This window comes from Nannobrachium achirus, assembly GCF_963921795.1.
Source record: "Nannobrachium achirus genome assembly, chromosome: 18".
NCBI lineage: Eukaryota > Metazoa > Chordata > Actinopteri > Myctophiformes > Myctophidae > Nannobrachium > Nannobrachium achirus.
This window is the reverse complement of record NC_137825.1, coordinates 25,732,089-25,752,817: the sequence shown is the minus strand read 5'-3', so window position 1 is coordinate 25,752,817 and position 20,729 is coordinate 25,732,089. Positions and strand designations below refer to the sequence as shown.

The 20,729-nt window shown below is 44.9% G+C and overlaps 1 protein-coding gene across 1 annotated transcript in view; it reads right to left on the bottom strand.

Annotated features, from left to right (window-relative positions):
- Window positions 1-20,729, bottom strand: part of cacna1g (calcium channel, voltage-dependent, T type, alpha 1G subunit) — a gene marked incomplete at both ends in the record, with an annotated part of 367,943 nt that overhangs the window by 6,622 nt on the left and 340,592 nt on the right. The window contains 9 exons of the mRNA XM_080747312.1: window positions 398-600; window positions 1,343-1,547; window positions 4,886-5,008; window positions 8,594-8,737; window positions 15,095-15,382; window positions 16,499-16,663; window positions 17,237-17,358; window positions 18,008-18,086; window positions 19,901-19,971. Of these exons, the coding sequence (XP_080603438.1) occupies window positions 398-600; window positions 1,343-1,547; window positions 4,886-5,008; window positions 8,594-8,737; window positions 15,095-15,382; window positions 16,499-16,663; window positions 17,237-17,358; window positions 18,008-18,086; window positions 19,901-19,971 (1,400 nt within the window). The remainder of the gene's footprint in view (window positions 1-397; window positions 601-1,342; window positions 1,548-4,885; window positions 5,009-8,593; window positions 8,738-15,094; window positions 15,383-16,498; window positions 16,664-17,236; window positions 17,359-18,007; window positions 18,087-19,900; window positions 19,972-20,729) is intronic.

Sequence of the window (20,729 nt, the reverse complement as noted above, 5' to 3'; positions counted from 1 at the left end):
AGTGGTTCTCAGCCTTCTCAGGCCGTGACCCCCGCAAAAATAATTATATTTTAGTTGAGGCATTACATTTAGTTTGACTCAGTTCCACAGATCAATATTGTGAAGTAGATTTTCAGTAGATTTACAAGCTCACAACGTGTGTGCTTGTAGATCAACTATTTTCAAAAATGTTGCCTCTTTCATATATTATTGGAGAATTTGGCCAATTTTTGACCAGTTTTTATAGTATAGTTAGTTGATTAACTTTTTCTTTTAGTGTTAAAAGGGCCTTTCAAAGTCCTTAAATTGTAACTTCACTGTCCTCTGGGACCAAATACAGTTGAGTGTGTATGTGTGTTGTATACCTGTCTGTGTGTCAGTGTAAAGCAGAGTGTGTGTGTGTGTGTGCGTTGTGTACCTGTCTGCGGAGCGTGCGGTTGAGTGTGTGTGAGCGCCTGGGTGGCGGGAGGCGGGGTATGCTCTCAGACTGGGAGTGGCTGTGGGGGCTGATGGGTCTGAAGAGCTCCACGGGGACAGAGAGCTGCTGGGAGACCTCTGGATGGGAACGCACCTCTGGATGGGAACGCACCTCTGGATGGGAACGCAGCGAGCTCCTGGAGCCTGTCCACAAACACAAGGACATATGTTAACATACTGATATATCATTTTTTTGTCAATTAATCCAACATGCATGCATTCAACATGCCAACCTGCAGAATATCAGCACCCTGACTCTGTTTGACCAGAATGGAACAGAGCCTTCATTATTATCATTGGTGAAGGAAGGAAGGAAGGAAGGAAGGAAGGAAGGGAGGGAGGAAGGAAGGAAGGAAGGAAGGAAGGAAGGAAGGAAGGAAGGAAGGAAGGAAGGAAGGAAAGAAAGAAAGAAAGGGGACCAATTTCTTTCCAATATGGCTGCTGTGCAGCGAGCAGTGGAATGCTCCCCGGTTTTTGGCCTTAAGCTAGATGCAGAATAGACCCAAATTTAGAGTGAACATTTTTAACTCAAATCTTTGGCCGATTCTACAAATGTCTTCTAAAACAGTTTTCTGAAAAAACGTATGTTGCTATATCAGTGGTTCTCAAACTTTGTCATGTCAAGGACCCCCAAAATGATTTGATCACGGACCCCCATCTCAAAATATGTTGTTCCAGGTACCCCCAGAAGCAAAGATTTGAGTTAAAAATGTTCACTCTAAATTTGGGTCTATTCTGCATAGCATTCCACTCCTCGCGTGCATAGAGCCTATATATTGCCCCTCGCCCTGTGCACTCCCTGGTGGTCCAAACTTTGAAAACCACTGTCCTTATGTGGTGGGATGAACCAAACATTCAGCAAACGGACGTCCTGTCCGGTCCTTACCTGAATGGCTCCTCCGTGGGCCCTCCGTGTGCTGCTGGCCCCCCTGAGCCTGCCCCGCCGCCGTGGCCCCCGGGAGCCCAAACGACGGATGCAGGGCCAGGAACATGTAGCTGTCGTTGGGCAGGGAGTGTGTGCGGCCCACCGTGGACTTCCTGACGCTCAGCAGATGGTCCTCCAGCGGCTCCCCCGGGTCCAGCTGCTCTGTCTGGGGAAGGAGGCCAGGGATGGAGGGGGAGTCAGTCTCCGGTTGAAACGTCGGGTAGCTACTCTCTCACTCTCACTCACACACAGAGGCGTTATTTCATAAAGAAATAGGGGGTGGCAAAAAATAAGTTGCCATAGCCACATTTCTATATTGTCACTGTCTGGCAGAAAACCTTGTATCTCCAAGTTTCAAAATATGTACGTTTTTTCATAAAATAAAGCCCTGCTTCATCATTAAAAGTGTGGTAGTGTCAGACATAAGTAGTGAAAATAGCCGATCTACAAGCCGCGATGCGAGGCGTTGTGTGCTTGTAGATCGGCTATTTTCACAATTTTAAATTGTTTTTAAAATAATAACAAAAAAGGAAGGTTTTGGGCATACAAGGTTTCCACCCGACAACGACGATATGTTTTCTAAATAGCAAAAATAGTGGATCTACAAGCTCTCAACGAGTCGCCAAGTGTGTTGTTTGGGGGCGAAAAAATATTAAAAAAAGAAAATCACCAGCTATAATGACATTCCCCAAATTGGCATGCCACGTTGAAAGTGGTTGATACATTCAGGGTTGCATACAATAAAAGGCTTGTCTAAATTATAACACGTGTCACGTGTTTATTGGAAGGCCATCGATTGCGATTTAATCAGATGAACCCTAACCCTAATCGGCAAAAACTAGTTGGGGACAATATGCATATAACACACATATAACATAACTGAATTTGAAAGGTGGACACTAGGGGGGGTGGCCATTGCCTGATGCCCCAAATGACGCCCCTGCTCACACACACGCACACACACGCACACACACACACACACACACACTTTGTCTTTAACACGTTAAACAGAGGCAGTAGTCATCAGCAAGCATGTAGCGACAGACAGGGTCTGCACATCGGGAGGGACGAGGGGCAAGGCGGAGGACATAAACTGGCACGAAGCTGGCACAGATCACAGATCACAGAAAATAGACCTGGCCTAGATTGAAATCAGTGTGGAACAGGGTGCAACCTGATAGCATTGGGGTAAAAACAACAAAGACGGCAGAACTTTGGTCTACGCTCTACGGTGACAGCCGCCATGTTAGATCTGTTCTGTTGACGTGTGCCAGGAACGGGTCAGTGTCCTGTAGCTTAAGGAACAGACGACCGGTGCGTCGCAAAAAATCCTGAGCATCAGTTTGACTCTTGGAAAGGATGAAATAATTGGAACCGTAATTGACACTCAGGATTTCGCTGCGCAAACCAAACCTCCCACGCACTTCACAATCACCTGCCAAAAATGGGCACAATAACTGGAAATAGAGCAAGAACTACTGTAGCACAAACACACTGGTCACACTAGAAGACAACGGACACTAACACACCAAGAGAGAAAGAGGACAGATTTAGGAAAGGACAGAGAGGAAGGCTGGACACAGACACACAAAGCACATTGGAAGAAGTTAAAAAGGAGAGAGAGATAGGTAGTGTGAGTGTGAGGTACAGTATAGAGACCATTAGAGAGTAAAGTATAGAAATTAAGAAGGAAAGAGAGATAGAGAGGACTGCACAACGTAGCAGGTGCTCTACTCTACTGGACTGGACAGGAACGTTAACACACAGTACACCAAGCTGGAAAGGTGGAATGAAGAAAGGGAGAGAGAGATTGAGAGAGAGATTCTTCAAGGGCTTTCAACTCCACATGGGCTCCTCTGTCTAATCACGCGTTCCATTTGATATCCCTGGCGGCGAGACCCACTTAACGTTGATTTAATGTGTGTACAATTGGCTCCGGGTGGCCCCTGCTTGATGGAACTAGGAGGCATAGGCTTTCGCCTGGACTGATAATACATGGAATCATCCCACTGATCAATGCCCTCACACTGGCATAGTAAAAGTGTTAAATTAATGCGCAGGGTTTGTCTGTGCGTGATGAATTACACGGTGAAAGACTGGGGAGCCACAGGGAGGTGATCTGAACACTAATGAGCCAAATTGAATGTTAATCATCAGCGCTCCCTCGTCCCGGGTGACTTTGATCATGGAGAACAAGGCTGTTCAGGGTAGCGGTGTCCTCTTCTTCAATGACCAAGACATTACGGGAGAGTAAATAGGAGTGGAATAATGGAGAGACTCACCTTGCCCTTTTGCCATAGTCTATTCGATCACAGACTCACCGCCCGGTCTGAATATTAATCTATGGCAGGAGTCTTCAACAGGGGGTCCAGGACCCCTAGGGGGTCAACAGAGTTATTACAGGGGGTCCTCCAAATCTTTGTGTGATAGAAACATTTTTGTTCTCCTTTTTTATATTAACCACTTAAACCCTAGCATCCATATTCTGAGAACTTTAGCCAAAAATAGCAGATCTACAAGCTTGTAGATCGGCTATTTTCGGCAAAGAGCTTTGGTGTAGAGGGGGAAAAGAGCAGACTAAGTGCAGAGTGAAAGGTCAAGTGTTTTAACTATTGACAGTTCAAGTGGTTAAATATCTGAAAACACAAATTGACATGAATGCAAAATACATGATGAAACTATATGAAAACATTGAAGACCCCTGATCTATGAGATAAATATCTATTGTATGGGTGGCTGGGATAAGGTTCCTACTTCCTGCCCACCACCTTCTTGAATCCTCCATGGTGCCTCTGGCTTGGATGGGCGATCCAATGACGAGTCAGGTGGGGAGGGCGATATCTGTCACTGCACTCAGTGGTGGAAAAAGTACTCAAATGTTTCACTCAAGTAAAAGTGGATACTGAAATATAGAAATACTAATAATCTAATCTAATCTAGATTACATGTTGAAGAATCCACTCAATATTACAAACAGTAGCTTTAGGATCATAAAATACTAGTTACGGGTGACAGTGGCTCAGGGGTTGGAGTGGCCGCTTGGGAAACAGAAGGTTGAGTCCCCTGAGTTACTGTATTGTCAAGCAAGACACGGAACCCCAAACTACTACCGATGAGTTGGTGCCTGACTTGCATGGTTTCCTCTGCCGTCGGTATGTGAGTGTGTGAATGTATGGATAGAGCTGATCTCTTGACAGGCTGTTTCTCAGCTTCTTATTTTGATGTTTAACAATATTCAAATAAGTACATATTCTTCAATTGCATATTTTCATCATAACGTTCACCTATTATGACATTCCCACAATAGGGATGCTCGGGTTTGTGTGGCTAAGCCTGATTGCCAGCTGTTGTGCCCCACTGGGCGGCAAGGTAAGGTAGAGAGGAGTTTTACGTGGATTTGAAAGTCACCCTGGAACGGAAACACTATAAGATACAGCATAACTGCCAAGGAGGAGAGGAGGAGGGAAAGACAGATGGAGGTAAAGAAAGAAGAGCTGTCAGTACATTGCATTCCAGTCTGGTTAGAAAGAGAGGGTTAAAATCATCAGGAGCCGGGTCGTCGGTGAGAGCGAACGACCAAGATTTCTCCGAGGCCAGAGACAGAACTTCCACCTCCGCTAGAGGGATCTAGGCAAGGAAGAGACAAGCCGCGGTGAGCTGAGAGAACACACACGCACACAGTTGACAGTGACAAATAAACAAAATATACAAAAACACAACACAACAACAACATATAAAAGGAACCTCTTTTATATGTATCCCTCTCAAAACATTATTTCTTCATGAGGGAATTGGACCATGGTACAGTATGTATGTTGACATTATAGCACACCTAGGGAGTGTAATTTTACCCGTCGTCGCGTATAGTACAAGCAGCTCACAGGGATCATGACGTCAAGTGTTTGTTTCTGGAGATTTATTTCTACAGCAGATTCAACGGGTACTGCGCTCTTCATCTTGTTGTCATTGAGGACAGTGTCTTCAACAGGCTTTAATTTTAAAATAATCTTTATTGAAATTATTTAGGGTTTACAATATATTTGGCATTTGTATTACATTAATTCAATTTAATAAGCATTTAGCACCTCGGCCAGTCATTCCAGTACACTAGATGCAAAGCTTAGGGCCGAACAAAGGCTGAAGTGGTATAACCACTTCAGCCCTATATCCACAAGTTTCCAACATCCCATAGTGCATTGCGCAGAAATTGGACGGAGCTTCCGGCGCCGCAGCCGAGTGTGATCTACAAGCTCACAACGGCTGCATCTGCGACGCGACGTGAGCTTGAATGTCTACTGTTAACCGGAAGTGTGGTGCAGTGTGGAGCAAAGATTTCTCCAGTAAATTCCCGCGGAAACAGGTGGATACATTTCGGACATTTGAAAATAGCCGATCTACAAGCTCACAATTCATCATGAGCTTGTAGATCTGCTATTTTCAAAAGATTTGCTGGCAAACTTCACAGCCATAGGTATATGATTGTTATTCTGTACCACGCATCAGATTTAGTCAAACGTTCACTAAATAAAGTTTTAGCATGACAAACAAAATCATGAACAAACAGACCAAACAATATAACATAACAGGTGGGTTGTAGTCGAGAGACAAGTACACTGCATACAGATGAACATTGAACACGCATAAGAAAAGACTGCTCTAAACAGAACAAACAAATTAAAGCACCTTCTAGAAATGTTTGCAACACACACACATACATCCATGAAGAAGATGTGTTCTATAGAATCTACCAATCTGTGCAGCGCTGAATCAGCTAAAGCTAAAAGGACCACTGGTTAACTAATTCAGATCAGAGCGCTGAGCTCCTCAACTCCAGAACATTGTGGAGTTTGGCTTCAGTCATGGAGCGTTTAAGGAGCCTCGAGCGCTTCTGGCTTCTGTAAAAGGAGCTGCTGTTTGGTTGGCCCTCTACCAACCAGGGGAATTAATAGGGGAAATGCTTTCTGACAGGCAAACGGCAGGGCCTGCCATGTCGAGAGGGGCAGGGGGCCTAAATTGGCAGGGTGGAGAGTGGTCGCTGGAAGAGATTTCTGCTAACTTCTCACAATGGGACCCAGAAGGAGACGGGGGCTTTTGCAGCTGTGGTAATAACAACGTCTTAGGCCCATTTAAAAGAGATTTTTGCAATGCTAATGTAATTGGCCCTTACGACTTTCCTTCCAAATGAGGACAAGAGGCACCCAGTTGCATAATTCAGCGATTCAGTGATCCACAGCTTATTGATTGAGACAGTATTGCGTAGCTTTGTGTGAGCGCGGTCACGCATGCGTGTGTGTGCGTGCGCATGGATGCGTGTGTGCGTGTGTGCACGTGTGATAAATTGCCTTGAGAGGAGAATGTGAATGCTTTTTCTGAAGTTGCTTATACGGTGGTTTTGTTTCTCAAAATTGTGTGTGTTGTTTGTGGAAAGCAAACACACAGACTCACGCACACACGCACATGCACACGCGCACGCACGCACACACACACACACACACACACACACACACACACACACACACACACACACACACACACACACACACACACACACACACACACACACACACACACACACACACACACACACACACACACACACTCATAAAACAGTCTAGAGCACACAGAGCCAACTGTAAACCATGTCATTGAGGTTGCTGAACTCGACCAAAAAGCTGTCAAGCATGACCCAATATAAGTGAGTGAAGATGTGAGCAACGCTATGAGATCATGCTTGGGACGGGAGCAGTGGTGGAAAATGTACTCACATGTTTTACCTAGAAGTAAAAAGTAGCAATACTGCAATCAGGGGTGTCGCACCAAATTCTGGGCCCTGGGTACAAGGGTTCACTGTGGGACCCCCATGAATGTTCTTCATAAGGGGAGGGGGTTTAACCCATTTAGACTGGGAACGCATTATTACAAAAAAAATTGGGCTTTAACTATTGAAAAATAGCAGATATGCAAGCTCACAGCGCGGCACCAAGTGCCACGCTGCGAGCTTGTAGATCTGCTATTTAAAAAAAATTGTGAAATCGTTTTTTGAAAAACCTATGTATGTCAGTGGTGCTCAAACTTTTTTATGTGAAGGACCCACAGAATGATATGTATTTGGCCACGGACCCCCATCTCAAAATATTTCGTTCCAGGGACCCATCATAAGAACATTTTTAGCTACAAATACATACTGTATATATATATACATACATTCAAAGATTTGCACACATTTTCACAACTTTTCAAAATAGCAGATCTACAAGCTCGCAGCGGGCTATGAGCTTATATATCTTGGAGAGAATGTAGATTGCACTGTAAGCAACAGGCTGGATTGGTGGAGGGAAAAAAAGTACAAGACGTACAGCAGAAAGAGAGTTGTAAAAGAGTTATTACACATTTGTATGACTTGCCCGAATATTTTCAATCTGGTGGAGACAGCTTTGCAGCAAAAATGTCTGCAACACACCAGGCCAGAGACTGGATCAAAAGATTTTTTTACGCACGCATACACATACAAATACACATACACATACACATACACATACACATACACATACACATTCACATTCACATTCACATACATACACATACACATACACATACACATACACAACCAACACAATTGCAGCCTCTTGCGATTTGTAAATCACACAGTAATGCCTAATCTATAATCTAAGCCGATTTACAAGCTCACAACTGGTCATACATTAACCACTTCAGCGCTATACACATTTTGGCCAATTGAAAAAAAAGACGATCTACAGGCTCACAATGCGCCGCAACGCGACGGATCGTGAGCTCGTAGATCTGCTATTTTCGAAAGATTTGAAAACTTGTGAAATGGGACATTCTGCATAATGAGTAGGCCTACTTTAAGTACATTTTGATACCAATACTTTTGTACGCTACTTTTAATCAAGTAGCCTACATTTCTGACATTTACTTGTAACAGAGTATTTCGTCACTGCCGGGCAGAAACCTTGTATCTCCAAGTTTCAAATTTGTACGTTGTAAGTAAAGCCCAAAATAGACGATCTACAAGCACGATCGGCTATTTCCACCCGACAATGACGATTTGCATGTTGCAGTATTGATACTTTTACTTGAAAAAAAAAGAGTACTTTTCTCACCACTGTATGATATGCAGTGGAAGAGGTGGGTGGGTTGATGTAATGGAGGTGTAATGGAAGAAGCATTGGTGTGTGTGTGTCCACATACCTTCTTGTCTGTGCTGTGCTTTCTGGGTTTGGGCGGCAGGGCGTAGTAGTGGCAGATAGAGCCAGACAGGTTGTCCATCAGGTTCAGCTCTCCTTCCATGGAGCCCTGGATCACCAGGGACACCGAGTCAAACATGTCCCTCCTCTGGACACAGGTGGACACACAGCAGAGAGGACGGAGAGATGGAGAGAGACACACACACACACACACACACATGGATAAAGAGGTTGAGGGGGGGGGGACAGTTGTTCAGGACACAACCCAGCACAAACATACAGTATATAAATCATAAACAGACAAAGCAACACATCTAAGTACTGTATGTATACTATCAGGCTATGAAAATAAAACACATACAACCACAGTAATGCCAACTGTGAACTGTATGTATGTATGTATGTATGTATGTATGTATGTATGTATGTATGTATGTATGTATGTATGTATGTATGTATGTATGCATGTATGCATGCATGTATATACTGTATGTATGCATGTATGTACCGTATGTACCCTACCAGTCAAAAGACACAGCTCTCATTCAATGTGTGTGAGAAGCTGCATGTGTCCAAACTTTTGACTGGTAGGGTATGTATCATGTATGTATTTATTTGTGAAGGGCCGAGTGCACTATACACTTTTATAATGATGGCAAAATACGAACGGGTAAAAAGTACAATTACATGTATTAAATTATTGTGTTAATTAGTCTAATTAATAGTTATAAATAAAACGGTTGTATGCGCTGCATCGAAGCCCTGTGTTTGCAGCTTATGACCCATGCAGACATCCACCCCAAAGTTTACATGCATTACCACTCTAGCCCAATGGGGGGCAGTAAAACACCACATCACTCCTGAACCAGCATTTGCCAAGTCTGCTCATTATAAACTACTTTGGGCTTGTTTTTCTGTGAAGTCGCTTGTAAATATTGTTGGTTGCGGTTTGTTTTGGGCTTGTTTCTAAGGTGTAGTTGCTTATGTGGGCTTGCTTCCTAATGGATGTCTTTATCTGCTGCGGAACATCTGAAAATATTTGTGGCTGGGATCCCCATTATTATTATTCTTTTTGTAGATCGGCTATTTTCAACTAGTCAATGTATATAGGGCCCAAGTGGTAAAACTGGTCGCTTCTTTTGGGATTTTTTTTTCATAGACCGTGGCTTGCTTCTGCTTGTTTCTCTATAGCGGTGGTTCTCAAAGTGGATTCCAGGGACTCTGTGGGGGTTCCTTTAGGCAGTTTAGGGGGTCTAAATGGACACATACAAGTCTGTAACTCTGACTGTGTACAAATGGAACCAAATGAACCCTAACGGGTTCATTTGGTTCCATTTGTACACTGTCAGAGTTAATAAGGGGAGACCTTGAAATTTGAAAGTTTGAGAAGCACTGCTCTAAAGCAGGGGTTCCCAAACTTTTTTGGCTCGGGGCACCCCTATAAATATTTTTTTTCATCCGAGGCACCCCTACTACATTATATTCCAAATTGTCACTCCCAGCACCTTATATTTATAGCATATTTTTAGCGATTATGTTGCGAGGAAAGCGAGATAATAGCCATTTTGGTTAGAACTGACTGAAAATAACTTTGTACATCAAGTTTAAAATGATACTGAATATATTTTTAAATGTCCAAATACATTTCTAACATTATTATCAAATGATCTCGCGGCACCCCTGGACCGCCGACGCGGCACCCCAGGGTGCCCCGTCACCCACTTTGAAAACCCCTGCTCTAAAGCAAATGTCTGGCAACAACACTGTCCCGAACTCCCACGGGAGTGGAGGGGGGAGATGGGAGCTTAATAGAGGAGAGCGCGAGGGGAGAGAGGGGGATAACATCTCTGAGAGGACCACAGCCATAGCGAAGGCCTCTGTTTCCTATCCCTGCCGTCTGGAAATAGAACCCCGCTGGAGTGAACAACACGGCCCTGAGGAGCAGGCTTTCCCATGGCACTGTGACCTACTCATGACTGGCACGTCCTCTGCTATGGGACCTCTCTCTCTCCCTCTCTCTCTCTCTCTCTCTCTCTCTCTCTCTCTCTCTCTCTCTCCGTCTCTCTCCCTCTCTCTCTCTCTTTCACACACGCAAGCACATAACGCAGGCAGGCAGGCAGGCAGGCAGGCAGAGCTACAAAAACACCCACGCACAGACAGATACAAATACACAAATGCACCCACACACAGACAGATACCAAAAAACTAAAAAATCGAACCTCTGTTCGAAGTGGAGCTGTGTGTGTGTGTGTGTGTGTGTGTGTGTGTGTGTGTGTGTGTGTGTGTGTGTATTGCAGTTGATGCTCAGGGCAGGCTAGACTCAACAGCACCTCTCTGGTCACCCAGGGTTACTACATACAGGCTACATACAGACCCACAGACCCACCCACCCACCCACATACCTACACACACGGCCACGTATAGGGGAGCTTGTGTTCCACACAGCTCCAAAAACATATCACACACACACACACACACACACACACACACACACACACACACACACACACACACACACACACACACACACACACACACACACACACACACACACACACACACACGCGCGCGCGAGCAAACGATCCTGACGGGCTACAGTTATTGCCTTGTTATTGTAGGGGCTATACACAGAAAAATCTTGTTAACTCTCATAGAGTTGAATTCACTCGGAGGAGTTGACAGTGCATTGGAGATGATGTGTCCGTGTCCCCTCAGTGAGGTGCCAGAGGGCACACTGATGTTCTGGACTGGAACCATGACAACCAGAGACACCAGGGACTCTATTTTCGTCCTCTTATCCCTAAAAGTTTTTGCCAATTTTTACTATTTTGAAAAACTTTTTTTAATATTTCAAATGATCTACAAGCTCACAACGTTTCAATGTAGATTGGCGGATATTTGAAGTATTTTAACCCATTTAGACTGAAAAGAAAAGTCTTCTAGATAAACCTATGTGTCTCTGTCAGTGGTTCTCAAACCTTTTCATGTCAAAGATCCCCTTGAATTACCGTATTTTCCGGACTATAAGGCGCACTGGACTATAAGGCGCACTGTCAATGAATGGTCTATTTTCGAACTGTTTTCATATATAAGGCGCACCGGACTATAAGGCGCACATAATAGACGCTACCATTGCGTTATGCATCCAACAGATGGAGCTGTGCTAAAGGGAATGTCAATGTCAATGAATGATCCATATATAAGGCGCACTGTAGTTTTTTGAGAAAATGAAAGGCTTTTAAGTGCGCCTTATAGTCCGGAAAATACGGTATATGTATTTGACCATGGACCCCCATCTAAAAATATTTAGTTCCAGGTAGGGATGCCCCGATCAGGTTTTTTTTTTATCCCGATCCGATACCGATCAAATATCATTGCTTCCGATTCGATCCCGATCTTTCCCGATCCGATCTTTTGGCAAGGCATTAAGAAAAAAAATTCTATTCATTCTATCACTTAGTGCAGCACTGAATCAACAAATTAAAAACAAAGCTTATGAGTAGTGTATAGTGCAGCGGACCTTTGGTGTGGCCTTTGAAATTTGGCAGTGAAGTCACGATTTAAGGACTTTTAAAACCTGTTTAATACCTCAAAAAATAAAATAAAATAGACCATTACAGCATCAAAAATAATCAACCAACTATATAAAAACTGGTAAAACACTGGCCATTTTTAAAGTTGAAACAAAATAAGTTAAGAACCAATTAACCAGTCTGCTTGAAAAGTATGCATCTGTAGCAGCTAGTTGACACTGCAGAGAGACATAATTGCCTTCCTTTGATCCATTGACAAGGGGCCAATTACTACTTATTGGCATCAGCTGCCAGCTGGACACAGAGTCTGACACAATCACCTCCCCTCTGCAGGGCTGTGTCTGTCTCATTTCTCGATTGAAAATGATTAAGGATTACTGTGATTATGGTAAGCTTACATTTCATATCGCATTCACCTTACCTGTAACTTTCAGTACTCCCAGAAAATATTTTTTTGAATTTTTATTTTTTATTTTTATTTTTTTCGATATTTTTTTCCCGATCTCCGATCTTAAAAAAATTAACATATCGGCGGCCGATCCGATCACGTGATCGGGATCGGGCATCACAGGTACAAGACGGATTTGCGTTACAAATGTCTGCTTTAAAAATATAAATATATACATTCAAAGATTTGCACACATTTTCAAGAGTTTTTAAAATAGCAGATCTACAAGCTCGAAGCGCGGCCGCGCTGTGAGCTTGTATATCTGCTATTTTTTAATAGTTAAAGCATGAAATAATGGTTTAAGTGGTGACACAGATATCCGGTCTAATTGGGTTAAATGTTATTCAAAATAGTAAAAAAAGGCAAAGAAGTTCATGGATAAGGGGTAAGGCATGGACCGGGTCATCTGGCCTGGAACCAAGACAACCGGAGACACCAGGGGTCGTCTGGCTGCTCTCACTGCGGGGACCTCGAGACAGGAAGTGACCTCAAAGCATCTGTCATGTCTCACAGGACATTTCCTGGTCAACTGAGCAAATAGACCAAAAACTGCTAGACCACAGACGTGATTTGAGTGACCACACGTGTATGTGTGTGTGTGTGTGTGTGTGTGTGTGTGTGTGTGTGTGTGTGTGTGTGTGTGTGTGTGTGTGTGTGTGTGTGTGTGTGTGTGTGGACAGGGAATTACTACTTTGTGGGGACCTCATGTCCCCACAAAGATAGTACAATCAGAGGAAAAAACCTTGTGGGGGCTTATTAATAGGTCCCCTATTAATAATAGGGGTCCCCTAACCCCACAAGGTGTTTAGGGGTTAGGTTAAGGGTTAGGGTTAGGGTTACGGTTAGGGTTCAAAATGAATGGAATGTCCCCACAAAGATAGTAGACTATGTGTAATGTCCCCACAAAGTAGCAATTGCAAACCTGTGTGTGTGTGTGTGTGTGTGTGTGTGTGTGTGTGTGTGTGTGTGTGTGTGCGTGTGCGTGTGCGTGTGCGTGTGCGTGTGTGTGTGTGTGTCAGTGGCGGCTGGTGATTTTCCCTCCAGGGGGTACGCTATAAAAAAAAACACCAAATAGAACCACTCAAAAGGAAAATTTCCGTAGTTCACTGTGCCCTTTGTATAAGGGCGTTTTTAACTTCTTGTGAATGAATCAAATGAGTCTCTTAAATAGGTTAATGAAGATGCAACTCAACGAATATTCTCCTTGACTTTGACACAGTTCCTTGGCTTATAAGCTTCACTCTGTCACATTTAACGATTCACTTTAGTGACTGACCTTAAAATTATACTATGTAACTTTTCCAATAAAACTAATCTTAAAATTGTCCTAACTATTAAATTGCTAAAGTTTTAGAACACCCACTCCGTTAATTTCAGCCCCGAAAGCCTTTTCTGTTTTTTACTGAGCCAGTGAGCAGTGACAGGGGCTGCATTTCGCGGCAAAATTACGTCATCTATATACGTTGTCTCCAGATCATACACTACCGGCCAATCACAGCGCGGATCATACACTACCGGCCAATCACAGCGCGTCTTGCCGTCTCTTCAGGAAGTAGCTTGCTTCAACAGTTGGAGTCTAGCCTGTTACTCCCCAACGCCTGGTCGCATAGGAACGTGAGACCACTCTACGGATGTGTATCGGCGAGCTGCAGGCGGTCACGGTGGTTTTGCGGCCCGCTCCGGTGGTCCGCGGCGACCCCGGGCGAAAAACCGCCGAAAAAAGCAATACCGCTACCGATCACTAGTTGAGCAACTTACACAGTATAGCTTTAAAATGTCTTTAGAATGAAGTCTTTTCTTGGTGAACTGGTGTCCTTGTGGTTAAACTTAAACAATGCCTGTGTGTGCTGCTGTCTTGGTGAGCCGTCCACCGGCATGAACGGGTTAATGTCCACCAGCACGCAGCATTAAGAACTGCGATAGAGGTGGGACGTTCGCGAACGAATCGAATCTTTTGAACGGCTCTTTGAAGTGAACGATGGGATCCGGTTCGCACAGTAGAGAGCCGTTCATTTGGGGGGGGCTCCCCTCCCCCCAAATTCAACATCTCCTTGCATGCTACTCCACTGAGTACTGACTGAGTACAGTGATTGAACGGTGCTTTTAAGTCAGGCAGATCCATGGCGCTGGTTCACTTCAAATAAGCCATAAATCCCACCTGCGAGAGGCTGCCTGTGCCGACTCCTGCTGCTACAGCCGCACGGAGTAGCGGTGCGCTCCAAACCAGCGCTCCTTGCCTTCCTATTTTCTTCTACTGAAGAGGATTGCATCGCGCATGTACAAATTAAAGCGAGACTCAATGGAAACAGATCTTTGCGCGCACAGAACTGTCACCTATCAGTAACGTTCTACAACATAGGACATTTTTATCAACAAATTGAGTCGCATTCACAGCAGATTATACGTTTTACTCAAGCACAAAACACACACACACACACACACACACACACACACACACACACACACACGCGCGCGCGCGCGCACACACGCACACGCACACGCACACGCACACACTTCTCCTCACCTCCAGCGGGGTCTCCAGGCAGGGCGAGGGGTCCGTGCTGATGTGCACCGAGTCTCTGGTTATGTCGGCCCGGGGCGAGTCCATGGTGCCTCCTCTCTCCAGCTCCCGCTCGTCTCCTCCTCCTCCTCCTCCTACTCCCCCCGCCCACCTCCAGGGGGAGCCGGTGCCCCCCGAGCCGGTCCGCTCCAGGCCCAGAGCCATGGGGTGGAGCTGGGGCGAGCGGGGCCCGCTGCCACTGCCCTCTGTGCGGAGCTCCAGCTCTAGCTCCGCCTCCAACTCCGCCTCCTCCTAAACAGGGGATGGGACGATAATCGGTATTATCGTTTATGAAAATAACCCTAACGATAAGCGTACCGTGGGCGATTTAATTAATCGTGAAATCGGCTTTTCACGATCAATTCACCTTTTATTTGCATACCCGGTATAGAGTTCTCAAACTCTGCCCGAGCCCGACCCTACCCGACCCGACCCGACGTATTCGGGCCGAGCCGGGCTCAAAATGTATGCTAATTAGTCGGGTCGGACCGAGCCTCTGGTTCTGTGAGTAAAAAAAAACAAAAAAAAAAAAATGTTCATATTTAATAAAGATAAAGTACATGGCGCTAACTGGCGTTTCATTCGCTTATTTATTATACAACCACAAGCGCACCACTAGCACCAGACGAGCAGAGGCTCTGCTCTGCTGCAGAGCGAGTGAGTGAGAGAGAGAGCTGCGGTCAGACAGTGCGTGCGATGCTGGCTGCAGGCTGCTGATATATACATAATAGCAGGCTGGTGTTGCGCACCAAAATGGCATTCAATCTACAAACCCACTGAAGTCTGCTTTGCATCACGATCTGACTTGTTTAGAACTTGCAGATCAGCGCTTCTTATCCAGGACAGGGTCATAAATCAGACAGCAGCAGCCAGCTGATGCGGGGTTAAGAACAGGTCAGAGACTCCGAAACAAAAGGAAAGAGTGGAGGAGAAAAAGAGACGCGACAAAGAGTTAGTTGAGCGACAGTTAGGGCCGGGCCTTAATTTTCAGGCCCGTTGAGAACTCTAACCCGGTACCACTTCTCAAGGTGGCAGCTCAAAGTGCTTATACAAAGCAAAAGTGAAGCACGGACTGTGCTTAACAGAAGAAATACAAATGATCAACAATAAACTAGAGAAGTAAAAACATAAAACAACATTGAAAATGAAACATTCTCAAAACAGTGCGGTCATGAATAACAGCACAGAGATTTAAAATCTAAAAGCAAGAGTGAAGAAATTGGTCCTGAGCAGTACTTTAAAGCTGTCCACAGAGGCTGCCTGTCGTAGGTGTAATGGGAGTTTATTCCAGGCCGTCGGCCCGTAGAAGCAGAAAGCTGCTTCACCATATTAGTTATGTGATTGTAGGCACATGGAGCAGGTCAGCACCTTGGCCTCCTTGTTGCTCTCCTCCAGGTGTTTCATGAGCACGGCGATGACCACGTTGACCAGGACGAACTGGGCGGTCAGCACGAACGACACAAAGTAGATGGGCGACACCACCGTGTTGTAGCAGGTGCCCGCATTGTCCTGGGCGCAGTCCCTTAACGTGTCCTGTAGGGGGCATGGGAAGCTGGTCAGTGGATCGACAAGGGGATGTCTTCACTAACAACTCACCTGCAGGGGTCATCGATGTGTACAGGCATGACAATGATTTACTTCATGACACTATTGCACGTTACAAGTCCACTAGTACTAGTGGTTCTCAAATGTTTTATTTGCAAGGACCACCATAACTTTGAGAGTGCACCCGTAAGGTCCGTTTGTACACTCTCAGAGTTACAGACCTGTTATGATCATTCAGGGCTCTGTATGTGTTCCTGGTAATATTATTGTCAACTCATTTTGTAATTTTTTGACAAAACTGTTCACCACAAGCAAACATGGCGATGACCCCTGCTTTACCTGGCCTTGCACCAGGGTTCCATTTGTAAAAAAATATATATATATTTTCATACTTTGTCGTACAACAAATAGTGAAAATAGACAAACTCTCATTAGGTCTAAAAATGGAAGCTTTGGTGTGTTCATTTAACTCTGACAATTAATCTCAGAGTTAAATTAGCACTCAATCTATGAGCTCACAGTGCGTCGCAATCCTATGGGTTCAGAACGGTGTCACTTCACCTTCATGATGCCATTCCAGTTGTCTCCAGTGGAAACCCGGAACAGCAACAGGAATGCCATGCCAAAGTTCTTGAACGTAGCATAGCGGCCCAAACCCTCACATGGATGGAGCTCATCACAAACTGACAGGACAGCGGAGAGAGAGAGAGAGAGACAGAGACAGAGAGAGAGAGAGAGACAGAGAGAGAGAGAGAGAGAGGGGGATGATATAGGAAGTCAGATGGTAGCAGTGGTTCCCAAACCTTTTAGCCCAAGACTCAATGATGTTTACCCGGGACCCAAACTAGTGAAAATAGTCGATCTAGCTCAAAATGCCTCACATAATAGATCTGCTATTTTCAGGCCTTTATAAGTGTATTTCTGAAACATTTTGATTATTTGATCATCATTTTTTTTATAGTTTGGAATGATAATTCACATTTCTTCAGGAAACGAAAAGGGATATTTACTCGTGACCCATAAAAATGGGTCCGCGACCCAGAAATGGGTTCCGACCCACTGTATGGGAAACGGTCAGATAATAGAGAGAGAGAGAGAGAGATGGGGGGGGATGAAATAAGAGCATAACAGAGCAATGAGATGATGATCACTGCAATAGAATTACATTTATCTGAAAGCTAAAAGCTACATTTGAAAGGTTCAATATATTATTCCCAAATTAGGAACTACATTACATTAAAACATCAGAAAGAAGAATGAAGAACCTGCTTGTGTGTACGTGTGTGCTCGCGCGCATGCATGCGTGCGTGCGTGCGTGCGTGTTTTTCTTACTCAAGTCACCAAAAAGCTCCACTCCCAGTGCTGCGAAGATGAAAAACAGAAGCATAAAAAGAAGACCCAGATTCCCCACCTGCAGAGAGACGACAGAGAAGACACACACAATCAGGGGCGTCGCACCAAATTCTGGGCCCTGGGTACAAGGATTCACTCACATTTTGTGCTTTAACTATTGAAAAATAGCAGCTATACAAGCTCGCAGATCTGCTATTTTTGAAAAATCAAGACAATTTGTGCAAGTTTTGGAATATTTCTTTTTCTTTTTTTTTTAAACCTGTGTTTATATGTCAGTGGGGCTCAAACTATTTTCATGTGAAGGACCCCCCAAAATGATATGTATCTGGCCACGGACCCCCTTCTCAAAATATTTCGTTCCTGGGACCCCCCAGAAACAAAATTTGAGTTACAAATGTTACAAATTCAAAGATTTGCACACATTTTCACGACTTTTCCAAAAATAGCAGATCTACAAGCTTGCAGCGTGGCACTTGGTGCCGTGCTGTGAGCTTGTAGATCTGCTATTTTTCAATAGCTAAAGTAATTAAGGCCCCTCCACCTTGGACCCTAGTACCTCAGTCCCACTTTCCCCCACCTTGTGACGCCCCTGCACACAATTAATGAGCGACTCACACTTTGACGAGAGAGTGACACTCTGAAAACAAAAAACAAACGTTCATTGACAGGGGTTGTGCCATGTGTAAAATAAATCTGCCTTTAGAAGGAACAGAATGGCGTACTGTAGGTCCAAAGCAACCCCCCAAATGACAGCTAACCCAGAGCAGTGAGAAAACAAACACAACACAGTGACACCAATTAAAACAGCGAAAAGGAAATCAAAGCTGCTCCGGAGGGAAGTATAAAGTGACACAAAAACACAGTTCAAAAACCCAGAAATGAGCGATAACCAGGAACAACACAGCAAAATGTTAATCCCTTTTGACGCTTTCAAAGTTAAATAAAACACAGAGTTGTAATGTGAAGGGACAGAGCAGAGAGATATGAGGGGAGGACAGGATTATGATAAAGAGTTATAATAAATTCAATAGTGAACCTGCTACTGGAGAGTGGAGAAAGAAGATAAGCGGGGCTGGTTAAAGGGGGCTTTAGCAACAGGTAACGAACAGCCTTACCATTTTGCCCCCCTGTCAGTGCTAATCGTCGCACAACGTCACACTTTCCATATCTCATTACTGTGGACTTATTAATTACGAGCACTTCTTGTAAGCTTCGGGGGGATTATCAGCGGAGCCCTCGGAAGCTTTATCAGCCTGAGATGGTATCAGCTCATATTCAACATATTAGTTTGTGAGGAATGTTAATACTGAGGAATGTGTCACTTTTGCTGAACGTTGCGAAGCCTCATTATCGCCCTCCATCTGCACAGAGGGATCTTCAAACAACCTGCGTTTCGTCGCTGTCGGGCATGAAACTCGTATCTCCCTATTTCGACTTTTTACGGGTTTCGTTTTTGTAACAATGCCCTATACTCCATCGCACAAAAGTCGTGAAAATAGCTGATCTACAGGCTCACAACGCGCCGCATCGCGGCGCGTTGTGAGCCTGCAGATCTGCTATTTTCACAATTTTAAAGGTTTTATTTTATACAGTAATAAAAAGGGATGGGTTGGGCTGTGTGAGGTTTTCAGCCGACAGCGACGTTTTCCAAGTTTCCACGGGGGAGGGTCATTGAAGGGACGCTCAACATACAAAAGAAGAAAAAGAAAAAGACAATTATGGGATCCTGGGATGGGACCCCGGCAGCTCCAAAGGGACATAATTATGATGAAAGGCTTCCACAGACACATATACAGTATATTATATACAGCACTGTAGGCGGCGGGGCAGGGAGATAATGAAGGCTTTCAGTGAGATGTGTGGTTTGTTTACCTGAGGCAGGGCCTGCATGACAGTGTCCAGCAGAGCTCGCATCCCCACTGCCATCTTCAGCAGCTTCAGTACTGCAGGAAGACACACACACATACACACACGCACACACGCACGCACGCACACACACACACACACACACACACACACACACACACACACACACACACACACACACGCACACGCGCACGCACACACACACACACACACACACGCACACACACACACACACACACACACACACACACACACACACACACACGCACACACACACACACACACACACACAATGAAAAGCCTGTCATAATATTAAAGCTCAAGGAGGAGATAATAAATCCGCACACTGTTTAAAGCTCCAGAAACATACTTTCTTGCTGGCGCAACCAGTAGGAGCGAGATCATTTAGCGACCTACAACCGGGTCGCGACGTGGTCGGTAGTTTTCAGCGACCGGGTCGCTAAATCGAGCGACCGGGTCGCTAAATCACCGACCGCGCCGCTAAATCGACCGACCCGGTCGGAAGATTTTGCGCCCCAGTCGGTCGATTTAGCGACCCGGTCGCTCACTTTAGCGACGCGGTCGGTGATTTAGCGACGCGGTCGGTGATTTAGCGACCCGGTCGGGAGGTTGCGTGGCAGGTTAGCCTAACTGAGGTAACGGTCGGGAGGTTGCGTGGCAGGTTAGCCTAACTGAGGTAAGGTTACTGAGGTTAGGTTTAGGTTAGGGAGTGAAGACTTCAATATATTGTCCTAGGCCAAGTCAAGGCCTAAGATGCAGTATAGAGAAAAGTGCTTTCGCCATCTTGTTTTTAAAAAGAAAGAATGTTGCAATT